At 38.7% G+C, this 23,482-nt stretch overlaps 1 protein-coding gene across 28 annotated transcripts in view; it reads left to right on the forward strand.

Annotated features, from left to right (window-relative positions):
- Positions 1-23,482, forward strand: part of Celf2 (CUGBP Elav-like family member 2) — an 802,630-nt gene that overhangs the window by 712,680 nt on the left and 66,468 nt on the right. For all 28 annotated transcript variants that reach the window (XM_051194866.1, XM_051194862.1, XM_051194867.1 and 25 more), the window contains one exon: positions 18,004-18,052. In XM_051194866.1, the coding sequence (XP_051050823.1) occupies positions 18,004-18,052 (49 nt within the window). The remainder of the gene's footprint in view (positions 1-18,003; positions 18,053-23,482) is intronic.

A 23,482-nucleotide genomic window follows, 5' to 3' on the forward strand; every position in this document is an offset into this window, starting at 1 on the left:
TTAGAAAACAATTGAATATAAAAGAGAACACAGTTAAGCCTCCTAAAGCTCCATGTACCTTCACAATGCTTTTATCACACAGTGAAGAAAATATTAATGTGTCCCCAAAAATAGCTGAATTTTTATGTTTTTATAGAGATGACAAAAAGTACGATTTTTTTAAAAAGCTCCTAAAATACCAATCTGCTCTAGGCCCCTTATAATCATTCTCGTGGCTTCTACAACTTTAATAGTCTATGGAATTCCAAATCTCAAAATTGTGTTTTCTACTAAGCCCTAAAATATAAACATCTACTTTGTTGAACAGATTCAGTCAGATGATCCACAAAAAAATTCTAATAATAAAGTCATTTTCTTACCATGAACCAGGGCCTCTCTCTGTTACTTTAGTAAGTAGGTGTTCCATTTCCAGGCAGTGAGGAATCTCCATATCTTACCTTGGTAGTATCTCTGAATTTCTTTTTTCTTTATCAGTTCAGAGTTTAATTATCACAACTAATAAAAGCATAGACTGGATTAATGGCTTTTTCAGGTTATCACTGTAAAAACCATTCTGTTTGTCTGCCAAATGCAGTCTTAACTGAGTAAAGCTGGTATGGAATTAGTCAGTTCCCTAGAATTGTACATTACCCTTGGCATGCTCATCATAGTATAAGCATTGACCTGCACATCTTGTAACAGAAAACACAAAATCAAGTAACTGCTGAATCTAGAGAGTTAAAGTTTTCTTCCTCTTTCTTCAGTTTCCAGAACATTCTTACCCCAAATACTATATTGCATCTGTATGCCAACACTCACAGTATATATCATAATCTTGAAAGGGTAAAAATCAAAACATATTTGTAGCAGTCTCCTGAACTAAGTGCTCAAATTCTTCCTGTCACCTACTGTGTTTCATTCTTCTCCATTGCTTGCCTTTCAGTATTTTCCATGCTGAGATCCAAATTCCTTGTGGGGAAAATGTCATCCTCATACTGTAGATGGTGCCCACAAATGTTTCTGAATGAATGAATTTTCAAGAGTATGTTTTAGCCATAGATGTCTCTCAGTAAATAAATTATATAGATTGATGGTAAGTGATGGAAGAATAGTTGATAACCATATAGTGCTTTACACTTTACCACACACTTTATTTATATTATGCAATGTCCTCACAGTGCTCTGACTTTTCTGGTGTGACAGTTGTTTCAGTCTTGAGTTTAACAAAACTTAAGGGTGTCAGGAGATTTTATTGTATTTGAAATTGGCAAAACCTGTCTAGTCAAACCCAGACCTTATGGCTTTAATTATGATCTTATTTTTCTTACAAAATCAAGTGGCCAAACTTCCCAAGTCCCAGTTAAATGTTCCATGTGTAAACATGTAAGAGATTAGGAAAGTAGATTTGCTTATGCAGTTAAGTGCTGTCCATCCATGGTTTCCAGCTGCATTTCTAAATTGCTCTATTATCCTTCTCTACCTTTTCTACCATTTAAGTTTTGACTGTGCATTTGAAAGCTTAAACTTTGAATTTAATGTTTAGAAGACTGGGCTAAAATATAAAGCTTTTTTTTAATAAAATAGTTGTAATTGTCATCATAATTTCCCCTCAAGCTCTGCCAACAGGTAGTTTCTGAAGTCAGTAAACAATGTCCCACAGTGAATAGAAGGTAGAAATCAAAATGAGATAGTTAAATGAAACTTGTACTCAAAAGGGTTTGCAACACTAGACAGGAAACCTTCATTTGGGATCATTTCCACCAAGGCTAGTACTATGGGAAGAGGTGAGATAGATGAGCTGCTAACATGGTATCAGATGTCTGGCTGAGATGTCTAACAATTTGCTTGTTTGGAGTATTTCTGTGGTGAGTTTAGATTGTCTTGAAGCTGAAAGGAAGCTATAAATTACTAAACAAAACACCAGTAGTAGTAAGTTGTTTGAAGTAGATAAAAGAACTTTCTGTTGGGTACAAAATACTAACCAATAAGTCACAGTGAACTTACAGTATAGAGTCAGGCTGGAGAGATGGTTCAATAGCATACATAGTCTTCTCGCAGAAAATCTGAATATGGTCCCCAAAACCCATAAGGAGTCTTACAACTACCTGTAACCTGTAACTCCAGCTCCACCAGATCCAACACCTCTGACCCCCCCCCCTTAGGCACCTGCTCTCATGTACACATGTACAGAGAGAGAGAGAGAGAGAGAATTAAAGATTTTTAACTCTTTAATTTTTTTAAAATAAAAACTAATAAATATTGTAGAGCAATTAGTGGAAACCTCTCCAGGTCTATGAAAGTAAATAGCCTATAAAATTAAACTTTGGAAACTTTTTATCAGTTATCTGGAAAGGAAATAATGCAATTTTTGCCAGGGAATAGATGAATTTGAATTAGGAAATTCTCCTATTAAGCCATGCTTAATCAACAAAAGTAACAGTTTTAACCTACTTTGAATTCCAAGCTTTGTCTAGAACAGATTACAGCAGTTATGTTGCAAAAGGAACAGTGTGTTTATATGCACAAGATGCTTTTTGTGGATTAGCATGTGGCATAAGTTCCAAGAAGACAGTTAACCAATTTGAATAAGAGAGAAATAGTTTTACAATGAGAAACAAGACTGACTTAAGTACTAGGTTAAAGCATACAGTACCCTGAAATATAGGCCAAAGAGATGAAACTGAATTTAGAAACTACTTGTGAGTTTTTAAGCAAGAGAAAACTTCTAAACCTGGGGGGGGGGGTTATTTTATTTTATATAACAAAGTCCAATTAAATGAAAACAAACATTTATACACAATATTTGGGAATTTGGGCGTCGTTCTTTCCAAACTACTTCCTGCTGGTAAGGGGTACTGTCATGGGGGATTCGAAGAAGATTCAGATATCCTGGCTGTAGTCTGTAGGGCTGTTTTTTCCCGCTGTTTTGAATGTAGGATCAGCTTGTACTCTGTTTCAGGCGGTCTGGCGTGATCAAACCACATTGGTCTGGAAGGAATCCACATCTTTTCATTTTCTGTGGAAACAAAAATAGAAATCCTTTTCCCTAGTAACTTGTCCTTCAACTTAAATTTTGGAGTCAAAGCATTTTTTTAATTTAATTTATTATTTTACATGTCGATCCCAGTTCCCTCTCCGTCCCTCCCTCCCTCCCTCCAGTCCTCCCTCCTTCCCTCCCTTTTACCCTCTCTGCCCTCTCACATGCACTCTAAACACCCTCCCCTCCCATCCCCCCACACCAATTCCATATGTAGGGGAATGCCATCCAGTTGGGGTCATGTAGATCTGACAGGTCATTTGTAGTAGGGACTAGGGCTTCTCTCCTGTCTCTAGATTAAGGCAGTTATCCCTCCATGGGGGATATGTTCGCAAAGTCCTTTTGTGCACCAGGGATACATCCTGGCTCCACTGTCTGAGGTCCCTTAGACTGCTCAGTCCTTCTGGCTGAGAACAATCTCAGCTTCCGTGGAAAGGCTATCATAAATGCCCTTCCCAGAGAGTGAGATCAACAACTAACTTCTCCATGGAGCCCTCAACTAATGCCTGTTGAAAATAGGAGCAAACACCCATACATAAACACCGAGTCGAACTAAAACCCAGAAGCAGATGGAGAGGACAAGACCATGCAGCAGAAGCACATAGAGACAGCTTACCTGAACAAGGAGGAGCTAACGGCCACTAGACTGATAGCTGGGAAGCCAGCATGGGACTAAACCTGGGTTTTAAGAGCATTTAGAAGGCAATGGTGTAAACAGTTTGGATGCCATTTACCCGAACTGGTGAGGAGGAACTGAAGGCATTCAGGTGAGCTAAAATGAGAGAGAGAGAGAGAGAGAGAGAGAGAGAGAGAGAGAGAGAGAGAGAGAGAGAGAGCATAAAAGGGGGAGCCAGTATTGGTTCAAAGAGAAAATTGAACCCAAAGAAAGGTCTAGAGACCTACAAGACTGCTGCCAACTAACAATTTGAGCATCAGTGGAAAGGCTACCATAAATGCCCTTCCCAGATAGTGAGATCAACAACTAACTTATCCATGGAGCCCTCATCTAGTACCTGTTGGAAACAGAAGCAAACACCCATATCTAAACACTGAGTGGAACTAGAACCCAGATGCAGATGGAGAGGACAAAACCAGGTTGCAGAAACACATAGAGACAGCTGACCTGAACAAGGAGGAGCTAACAGGTCCCCAGACTGATAGCTGGGAATCCAGCATGGGACTGACTCAGGGCCCCCTTAATATGGGTCTCAGCCAGAAGGACTGAGCAGTCTAAGGGACCTCAGACAGTGGAACCAGGATGCACAAAAGGACCTTGCGAACACATCCCCTGCCTTAACCTAGAGACAGGAGAGAAGCCCTAGTCCCTACTTCACATGACCTGTTAGATCTATATGACCCCACCTGGATGGCATTCCCCTACATATGGAATTGGGGTGGAGGATGGGAGGGGAGGGTGGTTAGGGAGTATGTGAGAGGGCAGAGAGGGTAAAAGGAAGGGAGGAAGGGAGGGAACTGGGATCAACATGTAAAATAATAAATTAAATAAAAAAAATAAAGAAAAAAAAGTTACTTATGCAGGACCGGGAAAAAAAGGGGGGGGGGGCTTAGCCAAAGTAGTGACTGTGGAAATAAGAAGCGTGACATGGGGGAAAATTGGTAGAAATAGCTCTAATCTGAGAACTCCAAAGATAAGAAAATTAAACATGAAGGCCAAGGCACAGTGTTCTGTTAGGAGGGTTGTTCCTGTACCAATGAGGACACTCCCAAGAGCTGTGCTCTCAATCCAGCACCTCAGGGTTCTACAGTCACTAGAACTTAAATCCAGTTAGACAGATTTCTCTTTCTCAAACCATTTTCTGTGAGGATGAAACAGTGGTGTGGCTTTTAAGGTCTGAGTAAAGATTATATAAATAAATATATGCACACACACACACACACACACACACACACACACAAAATACTAATGATCTTTATTTATAGATGATGGGGCCTATGGATAATCTGTTCATTCCATTTGTATTTTTTAATTCCATTTTACATTCCAACCAGAATATCCCCTCCCATCCCTCCTCCCACCCCCTCAAGTCCCCCCCAGCCCACTCCTCCCAACAGATAAGGAATCCCATGGGAAGTTGATAAAGTCTGGCACCTCAAGAAATCATTATCAAGGAAGGTAATTGACCGGGGGGGGGGAATATGTTTAGAAAACCCAGGTAAGGAGACTCTCCAGCATTTATCACTAAGAGAAAAGACAGGCCTTGGGGTCCCAAACAGAGGGGTAAAGGAAGCCAACTGGGCATCTTCCCATGGAATGAAGGTTAGCAGGAGAGACTGCAGTGTTACATCTTGCCACATGCAGGACGGTGTTGAACCTTTGGGGGTAAGGAATTGGCAAACCTGAAAACAAACAATGCTGGGGACAGAGCCAGAAGAGACATTTGATAATTATGGACAGAGATTAATATCAAAAGGGTCATTTATTTTAAAAACTAGACTCATTTCTCTTAAAGTATGAGATTATACTAAATTTATGGCATATGGAATTTCATACTAGAAGTGAACACTGCCTACCAAATCATTGTGCAATTCTTTAATCGCCAAGTAAGGCCTTACTGTTTCAGTGTATATGTTGTCTTGCTCCACTAAACATCATGTCTAATTTAGCATCTGTTTAACATATGGAAGGATGATCATTAGAGCAATTGTTGACTTTGGAAGACAGTTCCACAACAAAAAGAAATAGTTAGAAAGCATACTGGTACCTATCCCACTTAGTGATAAGAAAGGGCACATTAATACCTTTCCTTTCATCTTGGCTCATTAATCAGTAATGATTTTGATCTTGCGGCTATTTGCTCCAGTTGTAGCTGTTGTGTGCTTAACTTCAGCAGCATTGTAATTCTGTAAGGTTTTTCTTATCTTGAATCTCCCCATTCATCTCCATTTTTAAATTGCTTCATACCTTGAAGTTTATTTGGTTTTTTTGGGGGGGAGTTGTTTTCTTTAATACATGTAGATCTTAAGACCTACGCACAATCTTAGCAAGTTTTGTTTTTAATTGGTTGTATAAGTATTTTGTGATGTTCACATCACAAAGATGCAGTGACAAATGTGGAAGGATTGAAATATTACCCAAGAAGTTTGCATACACTAACTGCTAAGCACAGTGCCTTTTACTGAAGAAACTGCCAGTTATGTAACAGATCTGTTAAGAGAGTTAAAAGTGGCATGGGGTAGAGTTGTAGAGATGCTTCAGTGGTTAAGAACACTTGCTGCCCTTGCAGAAGACCCACATTTGGGACCCACATAACAATTCACTATTATCTATAATACCAGTTCCAGGGAATCTGATACCCTCTTTTGGTCTGCAAGGGCACCAAGCATGGATGTGGTGTGCATACATAAATGCAGGTAAATGCCTATACATATAGAATAAAATAAACCATATTTTTAAAGTAACATGTGATTACCTTTATCATTAATATGTCAAAGAAAACTAAAAGGAATACCATTTTTAAATAGCGCTGTTTCTGAACAGTTTGTACTTTTTATTATAGTTATTTTTTACTCATGGCCTGTGCTTCCTATTTTAAAATTATTATTTTGTCCTTCTAATTTTAGGATTTATTCCTAAACCAAAATGGAAGCTTGTGTTTTTATTTAGTATGAAAACAGAACCTAATCAAAGCTAATGAGTATAATAAATGCTGGTCTGTACCTCTCTTGTTTGGTGTGTGTTTTATACACAGAAGGTAACATGGACTGAATAACTACGAAGCCAAGTTACAGATGGGGTTGGGAATGTTATTTGACAGCCGATTAGAGTAATCTGTCAGAAATGATGACTTAATCACCATAACAGACTCCAAATTCCCTCATAGAATTCTACCCAGAGTAATCTAATTTTCTTGCCATATTTTATTTTATATTTTGCCAGGACTAAATAGTTATATTCCTTATTTTAGCCCCTTTAGTATGCTGCATTATTCTAGCAGAAATATAAATAGTTCATGTTATTATGGCTTAAAAAGACTGAGTTGGAGCCCACTAAGCCAAAATCAGATACAAAATTCTGAATTATCTATGTTCCCTATCACTGTATTATTATTTGTGTATAAAAAAAAACTGGGAGTTGATCATTTCTTCCCAAGGACCAGAAAAGACCATTCTTTAAGAGTGCATTCTTCTAGCTTTCAAATAGACTTTTACTAAACACCTCAGGGCAAGTTCTGTATAAAAAAGATGATAACAGCTTTATTGGGCATTTCACATAGCTCAGTGACTATGAGAAAAAAATCGTAATTTTTTTAAAGTGAGTTTTTCTCCAGTTGTGATTTGCTATGGGAAAAAATAGCATATTTCTTGTTTTTGTCCCATTCAAATCCTATTTTTTTTCCAGGCTTAGAGCATGTATATAAAAATATGCCAGCAAACAGTGATTGAAAATTCTCCATGTATCTATGATGGTAACTCAATTGCAATGCTCCAAAAGACCTATTATGAATGGTCCTATGGCCCTGTGGCCTGATGTATATGAATCTTTTATACTCTGCTCCTCTCATGAATGTGTGTCTTCAGAGGGTAACAGCTTTGTCCAGAATTTATAAAGAAGTGTTTAAATAACTATGGCAACGAATAATCTAAAGAGTTTTAACACCGTCTTTGTATGTGAATGATAGCTTACATTACAGTAAGTTGTCCATACATTAATTGATTTTAAAGATTGCAACAACTAGAAATAACTATATTAAGTGAAGTAAGGCTGTCTCAGAAAGATATGTTTTTGTTTGTGTTTTCTATATTTTATGTAGATATTTAAAATCATATGTAAGGAGTAAGGTTTTTCCACCCGCCGCTGGTCTTGTCCCGCCACTGCGCCAGCCCCAATTAACACACCAAGACTCTGTATTTGATATAATGCTGTTGGCCAGGTACTAGTTTCTTATTGGCTAGCTCTGTCTTAAGTATTAACTCATCTCTGTTAATCTAAGTATTTCCACTTGGTTTCATCTTACTGGGGAATCGGCTGGCATTGTGCTCTCCCCGGTCTCACCATCTTCACTCCTCCTTACTACTTCCTCTTTCCTCCTTGTCTCCTAGTCCCTCCTATCTTCCTTTCCTATTGGCCAACAGTGCTTTATTCATTAACCAGTATGAGAAACATATTTACAGAATGACTCTCCCATCAATCATATATGTATAGAATAGAAGCTATGGCCTTATGGTCTTGCCACAGACAGACATGAGTTAGAATCCTATCCCCTCCTTGTTTACTATGATGTCTAGGCCAAGTTATTTTGCCCTGCCCTCTTGATTGTTCTAAATACCAACTTCACGGGACTATTTGAGAAATAATTAACTAACTTACAGAAAGCCTTTAATGAATACCTGGGCAATTAGGATTAAAGGGATGATTTACTCTGTATTCATAATAATTGATAATTATTGATTAAAGTTGGTTTTGACTGATCTGAGAAATTATTTTTGCCATCTGTGTTCCTGCTTAGCCTAGTAGCCACATCTTAGCTGATTTACATTTGAAACAACAGTGTATACAGAGTTCTTGCCCAGTGCTGATAAGTTGACAGTCCTAAAGCCACCTTATCTTCCTTATCTCTGAATGTAGAGCATAATGTACCAATAACTGGAATGAAAGAAGTACTATGTAACTGTGGGGTGTCTCACTGTAAGAAAGAGAACCTTTGATGGTACATGTAGTCTTCCATTTCAGGAACTCACCTACCTTCAGTTGGTGGCAACTCTTTTATAACCTATCATTCACAAAATTGTTTTCATAAAAACTCTGATAGGAAATATAGTTGTATTTTATATATCTCATAGTTATTACGTAAGCATGATACCAAGTATTCTGCACAAACCATTTTTATGTTGTCATGGAGTGAAAAATAAATTCTAGTTTGTTTGCTTTTTCAGACTGGAACTCTTTGATTCTCTCATTTTGCATGGAGCTCTTTCACAGATTTGCCTGTTTCATTCCCCTCCTTCTCTACTTTTAATATTTTATTGCAATAACCTTATAATATGTGCGTGCACAGCTGTTCTATTAAGGGATTTGAATAACTTTAATAATATGTATAACAGTGACTTTCTAAAACATATTTCAGGTTTAAAGTGGCATGTTTTATTTTGAATCTTGTGTGGAAAGTTATTAATTCATCAACTGGTGATAGTTAGGATTAAAGAAGTTTAACATGAGTTCTCATGTATATAAGAACTCAGCTAAGCTATATTCTCATCATCCCCTGCCTTCCCCAGTGATGTGTTGTAAATCATACTCTTACTTGTAGGTATCACTGAACTGAGAACAGAAGTTAAGGGGGATCAATCTAGGCTCTTCTATAATGGGCTCTATAAAGATTGCTGGTGATGTGCCCTAGCCTTCTACCTATCACTGTGGCATAATGCTTGGATTCTAGGCAGTGATGGCTGCTGCCAGAGCTAGGTGCAGTACTCTGTTACCCTCACAGACCTTCAATAATGGCTCTGTTCTAAAGTTCTATCTTCATTTTCATCAGCTATGGCTGGCTTCTTTGTAATGAACCTAAAACACTTTCAGGAGTGAAGAATATCTGTTCCATTCAACAATTTGCCATTCTGAGCACCAGTAGCAGGAAGATCAGTTCTAGAGTATATATGAAGGGAAAAGAGGAATATGAACTCCATACTTACCCAATATGAGGAGGGGTCAAAGTGGAGAGGCTTCATACAGGAATCTTGTGTACTGTAGCACTATTCAGGGTACATCACACAGACGAAGCTGTATGTTGTAGATGGTGCACAATCATAGTTTTAGGATAGAAAAAATGATGATATAGAAATGTGTCCTCCACAGAAGCATTGCTTAGTGTGGTACAGTGAGATACATTGCTCGGAATGGTTCTGCTTGACTATACACATAATTCCAGTAGTCACTGTAAAAGAAATTAAGCAGCCTTTATATGAAGAACATATTTAAACTACCCTGCCCCAGTAAAGAATGAGGGAGGGAAGTTCCATTTGTTTCAAAACAAGTAAGGCTAAATAGAGACCAAGAAACTGGCCAGCATCTTGATGTGCAACTATGGGCAAAGTGTAGTTAAGACATAAAGAAGGAAAAAAGATTCCTGTCAGTCAAAAAAATCTTCAGTAACACAAATTCAGAAAACTTTCTTCATAAAAATGCCAACCCGAAGTGTGTTAAGTCAGCTGCACTCCTGTGAGCAGGATGTGTGTGTGTGTGTAAAACTGGAACCTTTCATTTTTCTCTGAAAATATGATACCCACAGAGAATAGGGATATGAGGTTTTGTTTTGTTTTTTGTTTTGTTTTGCTTTGTTTTCAGTTTGCTACCAGTATACAAGTAGTGGACTTATTACTCATGTTTCGTCATGACCCTGGAAAACTACCCTCTACATGTCAGAGGCTGGTGTTTATAAAACTTCTTAGACTCATCAGAAATTTCAGACAGATTGTGACAGGACAGACAGATCACTGAATATTTTTTCAAGCATGGTCTATTATATACAATTGTGAAGACATAGCCTTAATTTAACTAGTACACATCTCTAAGGAAATTCCTTGAGGAAAAAAAAAAAGTCTTGACAATTATGTGCTCACTTGCCACCCAGAAATAGGATCAGTTCTGACTCTGGAATTCCCTTACAACTAATGAGACATTAGACTCAGAGTCTTTTGTGCTGTGTTGTCATCAAATAAAATCTCCAGGTGCCTTGCCTAGTGTAGAAATCTATCACTGGGCTCCATCCAGCCTAGGCAGCAGATAAGGTCCCCTAGTCATGTTGAAAGTGTTAAGAAGCAGCCATGCTGACACCATTGGTTTCATCTTCAGTTCTTCAAAAAGGTGCTGAGGTTGTGGCTTTCAGCTGCCAATCCTGGTGACTAGGACAGTTTTAGTTCACAGTTGGGTAGTCTTGCATCACTTTCTTTGAAAGTCTCTCATGATTATAGACCTCCTTTCCTCCTAGTCTTACTATGCTTGAGCTACTTTATTCATTGTGACTGGTCTTTAAGAATTCCTGTTGCTTTGGTTAGAAAGTCATAGCATCATTCTATAATAACATATACATACATATACACATACATACATACATACATCCTGTTTAAACTTATTTTGTGCCTTTGGATATATATTCTCTTCCTTGAGATGTCCTTCCTGCCACTCTTTTTATGATCTAAGGGCCTCATGCATATTATGTAAGTGCTTTCCCACTAACCTGTATCACTAGTCTACTTTGACTTTTAAGACATAGTGTTGGTAAGTCTGGCTTTGTATCCATTATGTAGCTCGGGCAGGATTTAAACTCACAATCCTTGTGCCATAGGCTCCGCAAGGATTTATTCAAAAAGGAACACCTTGAGTTTTCAAAGACACCACATTTAGTTTCTCCTTCCATGGTCTGTATTGGGTGTTTCTGAGTTCCCATATTGTCTTAGCTCAGCACATACTGTACTCTGGAAAACTGTTGATGGATATGTCTCAGTATCCTCTACATATTCCATCATGATGACAACTCTCCTTTAACAAAAATGAAAAGCAAAAACAAATGGATAGATTAATATACCCAGGATAATTCTAGGTCAAACTTTTAAACTCCCTTTGTTGACGAAAGATTTCCCTCATTATAATCTGAAACAAACTAGAATGCCCATTCCTTTGTAGTAACCTCTCTATTCCACCCAAGAAACCTCTTAAAGTTCTTTGAATCAGGAGATTTTGAGAAAGTAATGCAACATGATGAGAATGACTCCTCCATGCTGCTTTTGTCCTTTTTGACATTTACATCTTGTGATCAGAAATTTGTAACTAAAATGAACAATGTTCATGATAATTAACCATTCTTAATACAGTACTGGTTGAACACCTTTCTCAAAGGTTACAGTTCTTTACATATATTACTAAATTATCTTCATAATGTACCTGCAGTAGGTGACCACCCACTCAGAGTTCACCATAGTCTAACAACCAAGATTTCTGTGAGCTATTTTTACCCCCTCTGGGCCCAATAAAGAACAAAACAAAATTCAAGTCTATAGTGGAAGGAGCTGCTTTATTACTTGCAAATGGTCTTAGGTCAGATAGTGATCAGCTACAGGAAGATGAAAAATGAGGTATTACTGTAATACTAGTTATGAAGCTACAGAGATCAAGTGTTTGGGGGAGTTTAGAGAAAAGGGGGAATAGTTTCACCTAAACGTGTGTTACAGGCACCTTTAAATGACTGTTTACCTGACCCTGGTGGAGTGAATCCTGAAGTTTTTAATTCAAGGCCCATAGATCCAATTCCCATGTTAAACAATTTGTGGAAAAACAGAGTGGTCTAAGAGAGTCGTTGCTTTATTAAAAGCAGGGAGACTCATCTTCTGATCCCAGCTCTGTCATTGACCAGCTGTGTGTCCTTAGTAAAGGCACTTGTTCCCTTCATAACAGCAACTGCAAACAGCTTTATAGTAGAATGCTGCAGTTCATGTGGCTCTCAGATTCCTCCTCAGGTGACCTGTACACGACACAGATAAGCCTGGATGGCCATAGCACTTATGCCTAATGCTCACAGAACATGCTCCTTTTCTGGGACTTGGCTCTCCCATTTATGAAAAGTGTGTCAACCACCATGATGGACAGTAGGCTTCCTGAGGGCAAATGCCACATTCATTTCATCTTTATGTCCTATAAGACATACACTTAACCTCTGTATTATGTATCTTTAAACTGTGAATCTCATCTGACTCTTTGTAATGTATTAACCCATGTAGTTTTTTATTATCTGAAAGAAAAGAATGTCATTTACCACTGTTCCCATCTGTCAAGAATTGTATTTTCATCCATTTGCAACTAATGGAAACAGTAGTCTTCATTTACCATATGCACTGCTGTCTTCCCCATTACCCACTCCTCTGCTTCCTATAATCTGGAGTTGGCCCTACTACTCCAAAGATACTGCTTTTAACAAAAATCCCTAAATATTTTGTTACTTAATCTAGAAAGATATTTTGGTATTTATAGCCTTCAACACCATCTGCTCTGATCATTTCCTTGGTTTTTTGTTTGTTTTAAGGTTTTCTTACTTTTGCTGTATGTCTACAAGTGTTTGACCTGCATGTATGCATGTGACCCAGAGGTCAGAAGAGTTCTCCCAGAACTAGATTTCAAGCCACTTGTGAGTCACCATGAGGGTGCTATGAAGTGAATGCAGGTCTTCTGCAAGAACAGACAGTGCTCTTAGCCACTGAGTCATCTCTCCAGTCCTAACTCTTTCTTTCTTCTTTCTTTCTTTCTTCTTTCTTCTTTTTCTTCTTCTTCGTCTTCTTCTTCTTTGTCGTCTTCGTCTTCTTCTCCTCCTCCTCCTTCTCCTTCTTCTTTTGAGGGGGAGATTTTGGTTTTTGTTTTTTCATGACAGGGTTTCTCTGTGTAACAGTGCTGGCTATTCTGGAATGTGCTCTGTAGATCAGGTCAGGTTGACCTCGAACTCACAGAGATCTGCAGATCTGCCTGCCTCTGCCTCCCAAGTGCTAGGATTAAAAGTGTGTGCTGCCACTACGTTGCTTAAAACTGTCCTGTTATGGCTCCCCTCCTGCCAGCAACTTGCTCTGTCCTTTTAAGATGTTGCTTCCTAATATATACCCTCAATGGTTCTGCCCTTGCTCTTGGTTCCTTTCAGTCCATTAATTCCTGTGGCTTCCACTTCTACCTCCCATACTGAACCCTTCCTCAAGCTTCAGCCATGAATTTCCAAATCCTTGCTATGCCATATTCACATCAAATGTAGTATTTTCACACTGGCATTGTTTCCTCTGAAATGATTTTCTCTCCTTTTCCCTAATTGAGCCACAACTCTTGGATCTATCTGTCTGGCTATCTGGGTCTGAAATTCTTCTCCCTCATCCCCAAAAGAGACAGCGCTGAATTTTATACCTTCATAGTATTACTGGGGCTGTTTACTAGGTGTCATCCTGGCTCCTCTGTCTCTTATATAATCTATCCTCTGTGATGTCACGAAAACTGACTTTTTTTCTAAACTCAAAACTCTGCCTGGTTCCCTTTACTACTTAAATCTTCTATCCTGACCTTACACTTGATAAACCATCAATTTATTAGCTTACAAGTGCCTCTAACATAGTGATTCTCCACCTTCCTAATGCTGTGACCCTTTAGTACAATTTCTCATGTTGTGGTGACTCTCAGCAATAACATTATTTTTATTGCTACTTAATAACTGTAATTTTGTTACTGTTATTAATCATCATGTAAATATCCATGTTTTCTGGTGGTCTTAGGTGACCCGTGTGAAAGGGTCATTGTCAAGACCCACATATTGAGAACCACTGCTGCTCTAAGATTTGGATACTAACCACCATCACAGCCTTATGCTGCCTTTTTGCTGGCATGATAAACTCCTTTTGGAAAGGAACTGTGTTCACTTTTTTTTCCTTTTATTGAATATAGATTTTTTTATACAATATATTCTGGTTATAGTTCCTAATTCCTCCAAGTTCCTCCCTCACTCCCCTTCTATTCAGATCCACATCCTTTTTGACTCTCTGTATAAAACCAACAGGCATCTAGAGAATAATAATAAAATTAGATAAAACTTAGACAAATTGGTATAGGACAAAACAAACAGAAGAAAACCCTAAAGACAAAGCATACTAAACACATAGGATCAGAGATGCATGTGTTTGCAGATGTGGAAATCCCATAAAAACACAAAAACAAATGATCTATATAAAATTTAAACATAAAAATTCCCTAACAAAGTATTATTAGACAAAGAACTTCTGAAGAAGACTTTTGTGCTGTCCATCCGCTGCTGGGCATGGGGCCTGCCTTTAAGAGTAGTTTGTATCCCAAACACTGCTGGAGAAAAAACAAACAAAACCCCACAAAACAACACTAGCAACAAAATGGCCCCAGATGGTTGCTGATGACTCATATATCAGCTTAACCATCATCACAGAAGCTTCCTCCTGAAGTGGTAGGGAACAAATACAGCCAGATACTGTACAGACAATGAAAGACCTTGGAACACTCAGCCCTAAATGGGGCGTTTCCAACAAATAAGAGGAGACAGAAAGAGTGTAAGAGCCAGAGGGGATGGATACTCCAAGAAAACAAGGCCCTTTAAGTCAACATGATGGATGCACATATAAACTCACAGAGATTGAAGCAGCATGCACAGGGCATTCACAGGTCTTCACCGGTTTGAGTGCTAGAGCTGAAAGGAGAAATGGACACAGCCCTCATCCCTAACACAGAAGAAAGAGTTGTTTGGTTGTATACCATTTGAAACTCTATGGAAAAAATAAAGTTTTCATTTGCAAGTGATCATCAACTGGAGATTGCTTCTAGGTTAGAAATGGGGCTCTCCTGAGCTCTGAGAGGATGGATTTAGGACTGAGTGTTCCACTCTGCAAATTGTAAGGCTGTGGTTCTCTATGTTTTTTCCTACTAATGCCAGAAGAAGCTTCTCTGATGATGGCTGGGCAAGGCACTGACCTATGAGTATGGCAGAATGTCATTATGAGTCATATTATTGCTTTGTTCCTTCAGCAAGACAGTACTATTTTGTTTAACCCCTAAGTCCCTAGTCTATCTTTTCTCAGGTTCTTGGCCTGAGAAAAGGGTTCATTCTTACCATTGGGTCTTTGATGGAACAGCTGTAGGTTTGACAAGCTGCCTTCTCTTTAGCTAACAAATCTAAGAACTGGAACAAGATACCATGTTTGCTAGAAAACTTTCTCCTTTCCAGGCAAAGTAAAAATTACTTTGTCCTTTGGTTCCTAGAAACTGTGTGCTGCCTCTTCTCCAGCACTAGGCATGTTGCTCTGCTAGATGTTTGCACTATTTGCCAGTCAGATAGCATGTGAGGGGAAAACCCTCTCTTGTGGCCTTTGACAGCCAGCTGGCCTTAGCCTAGATCCTGGCATAAGAAAACCATACTGGCTAAATGGGTGGAAGAAGGAATCAAAGAATATAACCTACTCAAAGACACTGTTGATCTTTCCACAGTTTGTTTCTGTGGTGTTTTTTAAGGACTATTTAGACCTGTGCACAGGCCCTATTATACAATCTTTCATTTGGGCCACCAACCAGCTGCCAAATCATGACACAGAGACTTACTATTAGTTACTGTTCAGCCTTGTCTTATGCTTTTCCCACTAGGTCTTATAACTTAACTTAATCTGTTTCTCTTAGTCTACATTTTTTCCTTGGAGCTTTTTACCTTTCTTTAATTCTCTACTCCATGGCTGGCTAGCTTGTGGCTACCTGACTGGCTAGCCTGCTGGCCCCAGGAATCTCCCTCTCTTTCCCCCTTGTGTTTCTCTCTCTCTCTCTCTCTCTCTCTCTCTCTCTCTCTCTCTCTCTCTCTCTCTCTCTCTCTCTCCATCCCTCCCTCCTCTCTCTTCCTCTCTCTCTCCTTCTCCCTCCCCTTCCCCTCTCCCTTCTCTCTTCTTCTCTCTCTCCACCCTAGATTCCTCCTCCTACTTGTTCTCTCTGCCTGCCAGCCCCACCTATCCCACTACTGCCTAGCTATTGGTCATTCAGCTTTTTATTAAACCAATCAGGTGCCTTAGGAAGGTAAGGTGAAACAAATACAACACATCTTTATATAATTAAACAAATGCAACGTAAACAAATGTAACACATCTTTGCCTAGTTAAACAAATATAACATATCTTTACATAATTAAAATAATATTTGACATCACCCTCAAGTAGTCTCTTCTCCACAAATTGAATATATAAATGTATGAGTTGGGAATGCTTATAGATGCTACATCTTGAGGCCTATGTTGTATAGATAAACATATCCTTCCTTTTAGGGCATACAAAAGCTCTAAATTACTTAAGGTCTTATCACTTGGCAGTTATTTTTCACTGTCTTCTTCCTGTGGTATTCTAAAGACACTGGCAGGCATTTGGCACACACGCACTACCTGATAATAATATCCCATCATGTAAGTGCCATAACTAAGTACCATTCCCCTTTTATTTAAGTTAGACAAAAACCAGAGCTGTTGCTTGCAATAATGGAAGTCCACTGGGGAAATTAAAAGTTCACAAAGAGTGGACCCATTATAATGAAAGCTTTTGCACAGCCAGTGATTCTGTCCACCCTGTGGCTTCCCTGTTCCTTGGGGTATAATGAAATATCAAATAAGAGGACTTTAGGAAGTAGTTTGAGGAATTTATTTTAATTGGAAATAGTGGGAGCATTCTGTACTTGGAGTAAACTCTGTATCATACCCAGCAGTGTCATCAGCTTTGTATAACGAACCATGGAGCATCCAGGTCCACCATGGTTCAGGATCTTAGCCTCATTTATTTCAAGTTTCCTCTATTCCTGCATATATACTAACTGAGTTAGTGGGATCATGCCTCTCTCCTGCCCTTGCTCCTATTGTTCCCTTTATCTCTGTGGCTCTACATTATACACTGGTACCTAAATCAAGCCACTGATAGACCTTCAAATATTCCCTATTGAGACTTGAGATAAACCCAAAAGGCAAACAGAGTACCTGGTAGACAAAGATGATTATCATTTAAGTGGTACAGCCATAATTCTTAATACTTCAACACATCCTGGGCCCTGCTAATGCATTAAAAACTTCACACATGTGTTCTCATTTAACTCTCAGAACCCTTCTCTGCAGATGAAGAGACTATATGAGAGAATTTACACGAGCCCAGATTACATAGTTGTGATTGCAGAGCTAGAATTACCTATAATATAAAGGTAAAAGTTATATTGAATGGCAAAGCCAGGTTTCATAGTCCAGCCTGACTTTAAAATTCAAGTTTTTAAATACTATTCCAGTGTTCCATGGCTTTAGGGTTAGATTCCTGAACATAAAATTTAAGTAACAAACTAAGGTAATATCACCTGTTAGAAGCCTTGTTATTAATTATGTGTCCTTGTAATTATAACATTACTTGAATAGTATCACATTTCTGACACTGGTTTTACAGTTGTTCAATCTGCCTTTACTTTCTCACTTTTATATTTTTAGATGCATCATCCCATTCAGATGAAACCTGCAGATAGTGAAAAGTCAAACGGTAGGTGGTAACCAACTGTCTAATGTAATAATTTCTGCTACTTTAGATCAAGTCAGGTGTGGGTGGGAGAAAGCGGCTCTAGTTGTTGTCCCCCTGGAAAATGGACAGCTACTGCTCCAGGGACTTTGCATCATGGTCAGCATCTCTGGTGGAACTTGAGCTGCACTCTTCTTTCTCATTTGTCTGTGGGGAAAACAGCAACTATGCAGACTGTGTCAAGGAATGGTTTTCCATTTCCTCTGCTTAGAGCTTGCCCTATCTGGTAACCTAGGGATTTGACTAGCATTGTTCTACTCCTAGTACCTAACGAGTGGGGAGAATATGATTGGAAAATGAATAGCCCATTAAGAAACAGGTCATCATTTTTGCTTTTACATTGTTCATCTTTGACTGTCATACTACATTTTTCTCTAAATTGTACCAACACATTTGCATCAGAATCCATTCAAAATTCAGTCTGCTGATTAAATAAAAATATAGTTGCTGCAAATAAAAATATATGTATTTGATGAGATCTGTAACAAAATTGAAATTGGACTCTTCAGGTCACTTCAGGGTTGCTAGTCCACATTTTTTTTCAACTTTTTGCAGTCTCTGCAAGCCCCCTCCCCATTTTGTTCTTTTAATTTACTGAAATGTATATTAAAATAATAATCTACCTCCAGAGACCACAGAACTCCTCTGTCCCATAAGACTGACATGATCAGCACTGTTTCCTTCCAGCAGGCAGTTTTGCACCTCATTAATTAGTAATCAGGGCAGAAGCCATGCACTAACAGATCTATATATCTGCAAATGTAAATTTTGATTGGGTTCTAAATCTCTCCACAAGGTTTTTGTTGCTTTGCTTTGGTTTTGGGTTTTGGGTTTTGGGTTTTGGTTTCTTTGTTGTTTTGGCTAGTTGTAGTGTATCAGATTTTCTGGCTTCTTCTTAGACTATAAAGTTTTGAAGAAAACTCAAAAATTGTCACAGGGGCTGCCAGCACTGGTTTGTCAGAGCTAGGGCTCACTCTCTGCCAATCACCCACTCCCACCCAGCCCCACCCAACCCGCCCCAAGAAGGTCCTGGTGCTTTGCTGCTATGTCTCAGCCAGTACTTTCCTTGGTGCCATTTCCCTTTCCCTATACTATGGCATTTATCACAAGAAACTTCTGAAACTCTGCCACTGCTTTGTTGTGAGATGATGATCAAATTGCTTCCTTCTTCCTTCCTTCATTAGTTATTCATTTATCATTTACTGTGTGCCATGTGCTAGGCAAGTTGTCTAAGGGGTGGTATTACAGCAGTAACTTTGAAAAAGAAAAAAAGGCTATGTCCTTGACATGGAACTTTATTCATTTCACTGGTTTAATGTCTAGTTATAGTCACTAACATGGAGCTTTGCATTCACTCATTCATAAGATAGGAATAGTGGTAACTACCTTATAAGGATTGAATTCTTGTTTCTTCTTGACTCTCAATAAGATATTTGCCACAGTCTTTGTAATGATGGACACTCCTTGAGGGATACCCTGGCTGTGGAGCATTCTATGCTGAGCATACCTTCCTCTAAAGACAGCCCTTTCTACCCCAGACTTGCCATATACTCTTCTACTCTTTCTCTGCAAACAGAGGAGAGGAAACATGTGGGGCAAACCCTCTCAGTGTGTTTACTTGGAGTTCTAACCACCAAAAGATGCTCTCGCTATCCTTTGACTCCATACTTATCTATCAATCATATCAAAAGTCATGGAATGAAAGTCTATGGAAAGCTTTATGTTTTGTTTCTAAACACACAAATTAGATGGTTGAAATAAGCACATAGGGCATGAATTACCCAAGTATTATATTAGATAGTTGAAATAAGCATGTAGGGCATAAAATGCCCAAGTATTGAAAGATGGTATATTTTCTTCTTTATACTCTACTGTCCATGTATATAACCAAATTGTGAACCCCATTGCTCATGCCAAAAGTTCTCAGCATTTTGCTGCTTTTATTCTCCAGTGTCAATTCTGGATAGTGTTTGGTTTAAGTCTAAAACTACTACAAACTAAACTTTGTGCCCCAAATTTTTCATGATCTCAAGAGTCAAGGGGGTTTTGGGTATCCTTATTACTACAATAAAAAGATGTTAAAACGCCCCTTTTGAGGAAGCTGTATGGGGTAGCAGGTAAAGTAAGCCCCAGCTGGGACCAAGTATTCAAATCAAATGAATGAGCCTATGGGAGACATTTCTTACACCACCACATTCCATTCCCTGGCCTTCAAAAGTCCATGACCTTTCATGTATAATGTATTTAGTCCAGTTTCAGAAGTCCCTTAATCCTTAAAGTCTCAACACTGTTTAGAAGTTCAAAGTCTATTTTGATACTCAAGGCAATCTCTTAACTGTGACTCCTATTAAACCCAAACTTAAATCACATACATCCAACATAAACTTGGAAAATTCCAAAAGGGAGGAATGGGGACATAATAAGGAAATACTAGATCAAAACATGACTAAAAGCCAGACTCCTATAGCTCTGTGTCTAGTATCTAGGGCTTTCGTTTGAAAGAGATTAGATGCCTCAGTCCTATAGCTTTGCTGTAGGATGTAACATCCATTTTTTTTAAGCTGATTCTACCTCCTTGTATTCATATTTCTTTGACAGATGTCTCCTGTCTCTGACATATCCAATGTCTTCTAGTTTTCACTGCAACCAGGTTTCACTTTCACAACTTCATATAGTGGCCTGTCAGGGCCTTCTCAAAGGACTCCAGCACTACCACATGTTACCTGGCTTCAGTTTCTCTCTAAACTACGGAGGGCAGTGCCATCTAGATTGAATGCCAAGTTAACTGCCAGCTTGAGATGAACCCCTTGTACCGTTTAAATTACCAGCAGCTTTTCTGTGTTGAAGCAATTGCTTCCTGTAAGCAAGCAGCCCCTTTGGCTTTCTCCTTTCTTAAGTAGGAATCTTATCTAGATAGTCTTCCTAAGGGTACCCTTTCTATTGTTCCAGTGCAGAGCAGGAGGTCTCTCCTTCAAGGGCCCTTCTCCCCTTAACAATCATAGTCTCTCCTTTAGCACATGCCTTAGCTGAAACATTAAGCTTCCTAGTGTTGTTTCTAATCAACCTATGCATTTTTTATTTCCTCCCTGTTTGCTCTTTCTCATTGTAGACCTTCATAAGAGTTACTAGTAACAACCATGCCAAAGATTCAACATTATGCTGATTTAAAATCTCTTCTACCAAAAAAAAATAAATAAATCCATGACTAATTTATTTATTTATTATGGAGATAGGGCTCTCTATGCAGCCCTGGCTAGCCTAGAACTCACTATGTAAAGCAGGCTGGCCTTGAACTCACAGAGATACACCTACGTCTGCCCTCTAAGTACTGGGATTAAACACAGCAGTCCATTTCTTTTTAATTTAGCCTCACATAAATTCTCAGGACATATACAGAAAACAGTCAGATTCTTTGCCAAAATACCCTAGAAATGGTCTCTAGCTCTGTTGTTAATAAAGTTCTTATTCCCCTATGAAACCCTTGAGTCAGACCTTCACTACTCTCAGTACTTCTGGCTTTCACACTGCCACTAGAAATTGCTGTTATGTTCTGCTTACAACATTTAACTACTTTTCTAACCCGAAGTTCCATAATCTTCCACATTCCTTCAAAAAACATTGTCGGGTTTTTATCAGAAACAACACTACTCTCTGGTATCTGCTTCTATACTGGTTACATCTCTGGAGAAAAAAAAAAAAAACACCATGTCTATAGGCAACTTAAGGAAGAGTTTATTTGGACTTATAGTTTCAGAGAGAGAGAGTCCATAAGGTTAGGGAAGGCATGATGGTAGGAGATCAGAGAAGAAACCTAAGATATGTCATCTCAAACTCTCAAGCACACATAGAAAGTAAAGTGAACCAAGAAGGGAAATGAGCTGTAGGAACTCTCATAGCTCACCTCCAGTAACATATTTCCTCCAATAAGGCTCCATGTCCTGAAAATTCCATAGCTTATCCAAAAAGTGCCAGGTGCCAGATGCATGCGCCTATGGGGGACATTTATCAAACAAACTCCTACAGAGTCCTTAAAGAGCTTGGCATAATACCTGGTACACCAGAAAAACTCAATTTGCTGTGTTATACTAATGCTAAATTAGCAGCACAGTGCACAGAAAGGCATTTTGTTTCATTCTAAGTGGCCAGTCTGGCACACCTAGATTGTTCACACCACAGTATACGCTCATACACAGACTAAGGATCCCCAAACCTGCTTGTAGGATGAGTTCTCCTTTTGCCTTCATTTTCTGAATTTCTCATTAGAAAAGTCAAAGCATGAGAACAGACTTGTGACTATATTTCAAAAACTATTAGGGGAGCTCAAGTGGAAATTTCCCTTGCATGGATATGAACAGCTTATGTACTTCCCTCTGAACCTAACTTAGGAATCAGAAGAAATGCATGCTTTTTTAATTCAAATTGTAAGTGGTGCAGCCCTTTCTGATTCCTCATGGCATTTTTGACAGGTAAGCATAGTTTCAGAAGCATAAAGAACACAAAGATTTCTTTAGTTCACATGCTCTGAATAGCTCCTATATCACTGAAAGAAGTATAACGAGCTCTAATTGCACTTTTATTGAGTTTGCTGACATTTATGTATAGCACAAAGAACTCATCACAGCTAGTCAGTTACTCTCTTCATTATCTGTGTGCTCAGATTTTGAAATTTTGTGTTTTCTGAGCAAGGACTGCTAATCACAGATCAGTTAGTTATGGGTAAGTGAATTCAAGAAAAATAGCCACCCTTTGAATCCCTAGCTATCTGTCATCTGAGAATATCCAGTGAGCTCAGAAATGTTAGAATCTTGTACACCAGCCCTGCACTGTTGCATCTTAGCTGAATGGTCATCCTAAACCTCTGTGGCCTCCTTTAATCCACCATTCAAATAACTATAATTTAATCTATATTCTCTATCACATTTATTCTACTCCACAGCATTTTGTTTTCTGTGCTACTATACCAGATGTACAAAGGAAAGAATAAAAAATACTATTCTAGATAAGTAATAATTGATGGGTGTTTAATAAGAACACTTTAAAATACTCATGCATTGAGAGAATTCAAGTTTTTGTTATTTTCTACTGCAGAAAATTGAGTAATAGTATGAAAAATGTTTTGAGGAGGTATGGATATAAGTACTCACGTTAACTAGCATAAGCATAGCTCCTTTCTCCCATTCTATATATCATATATTTTTCTGTAGCATCCAGCTTCCAGTCTTCAATCAACTTTCAGTCCTCTTACTACAAAGTAGAATGTGCCAACTGTGGAAGATTGAAAGGCAGTTGCTGAAGCTAGTCTACCATGAGTGCTAACAAAAGCATGGGCATGAGTGCTAACCAAAGTGTGGGCTTAACTCTTACAGGTCCCATTGGCTAGAACCAGGGTTGACT

The sequence above is a fragment of the Phodopus roborovskii genome, unplaced genomic scaffold, assembly GCF_943737965.1.
Source record: "Phodopus roborovskii unplaced genomic scaffold, PHOROB, whole genome shotgun sequence".
Lineage (NCBI taxonomy): Eukaryota > Metazoa > Chordata > Mammalia > Rodentia > Cricetidae > Phodopus > Phodopus roborovskii.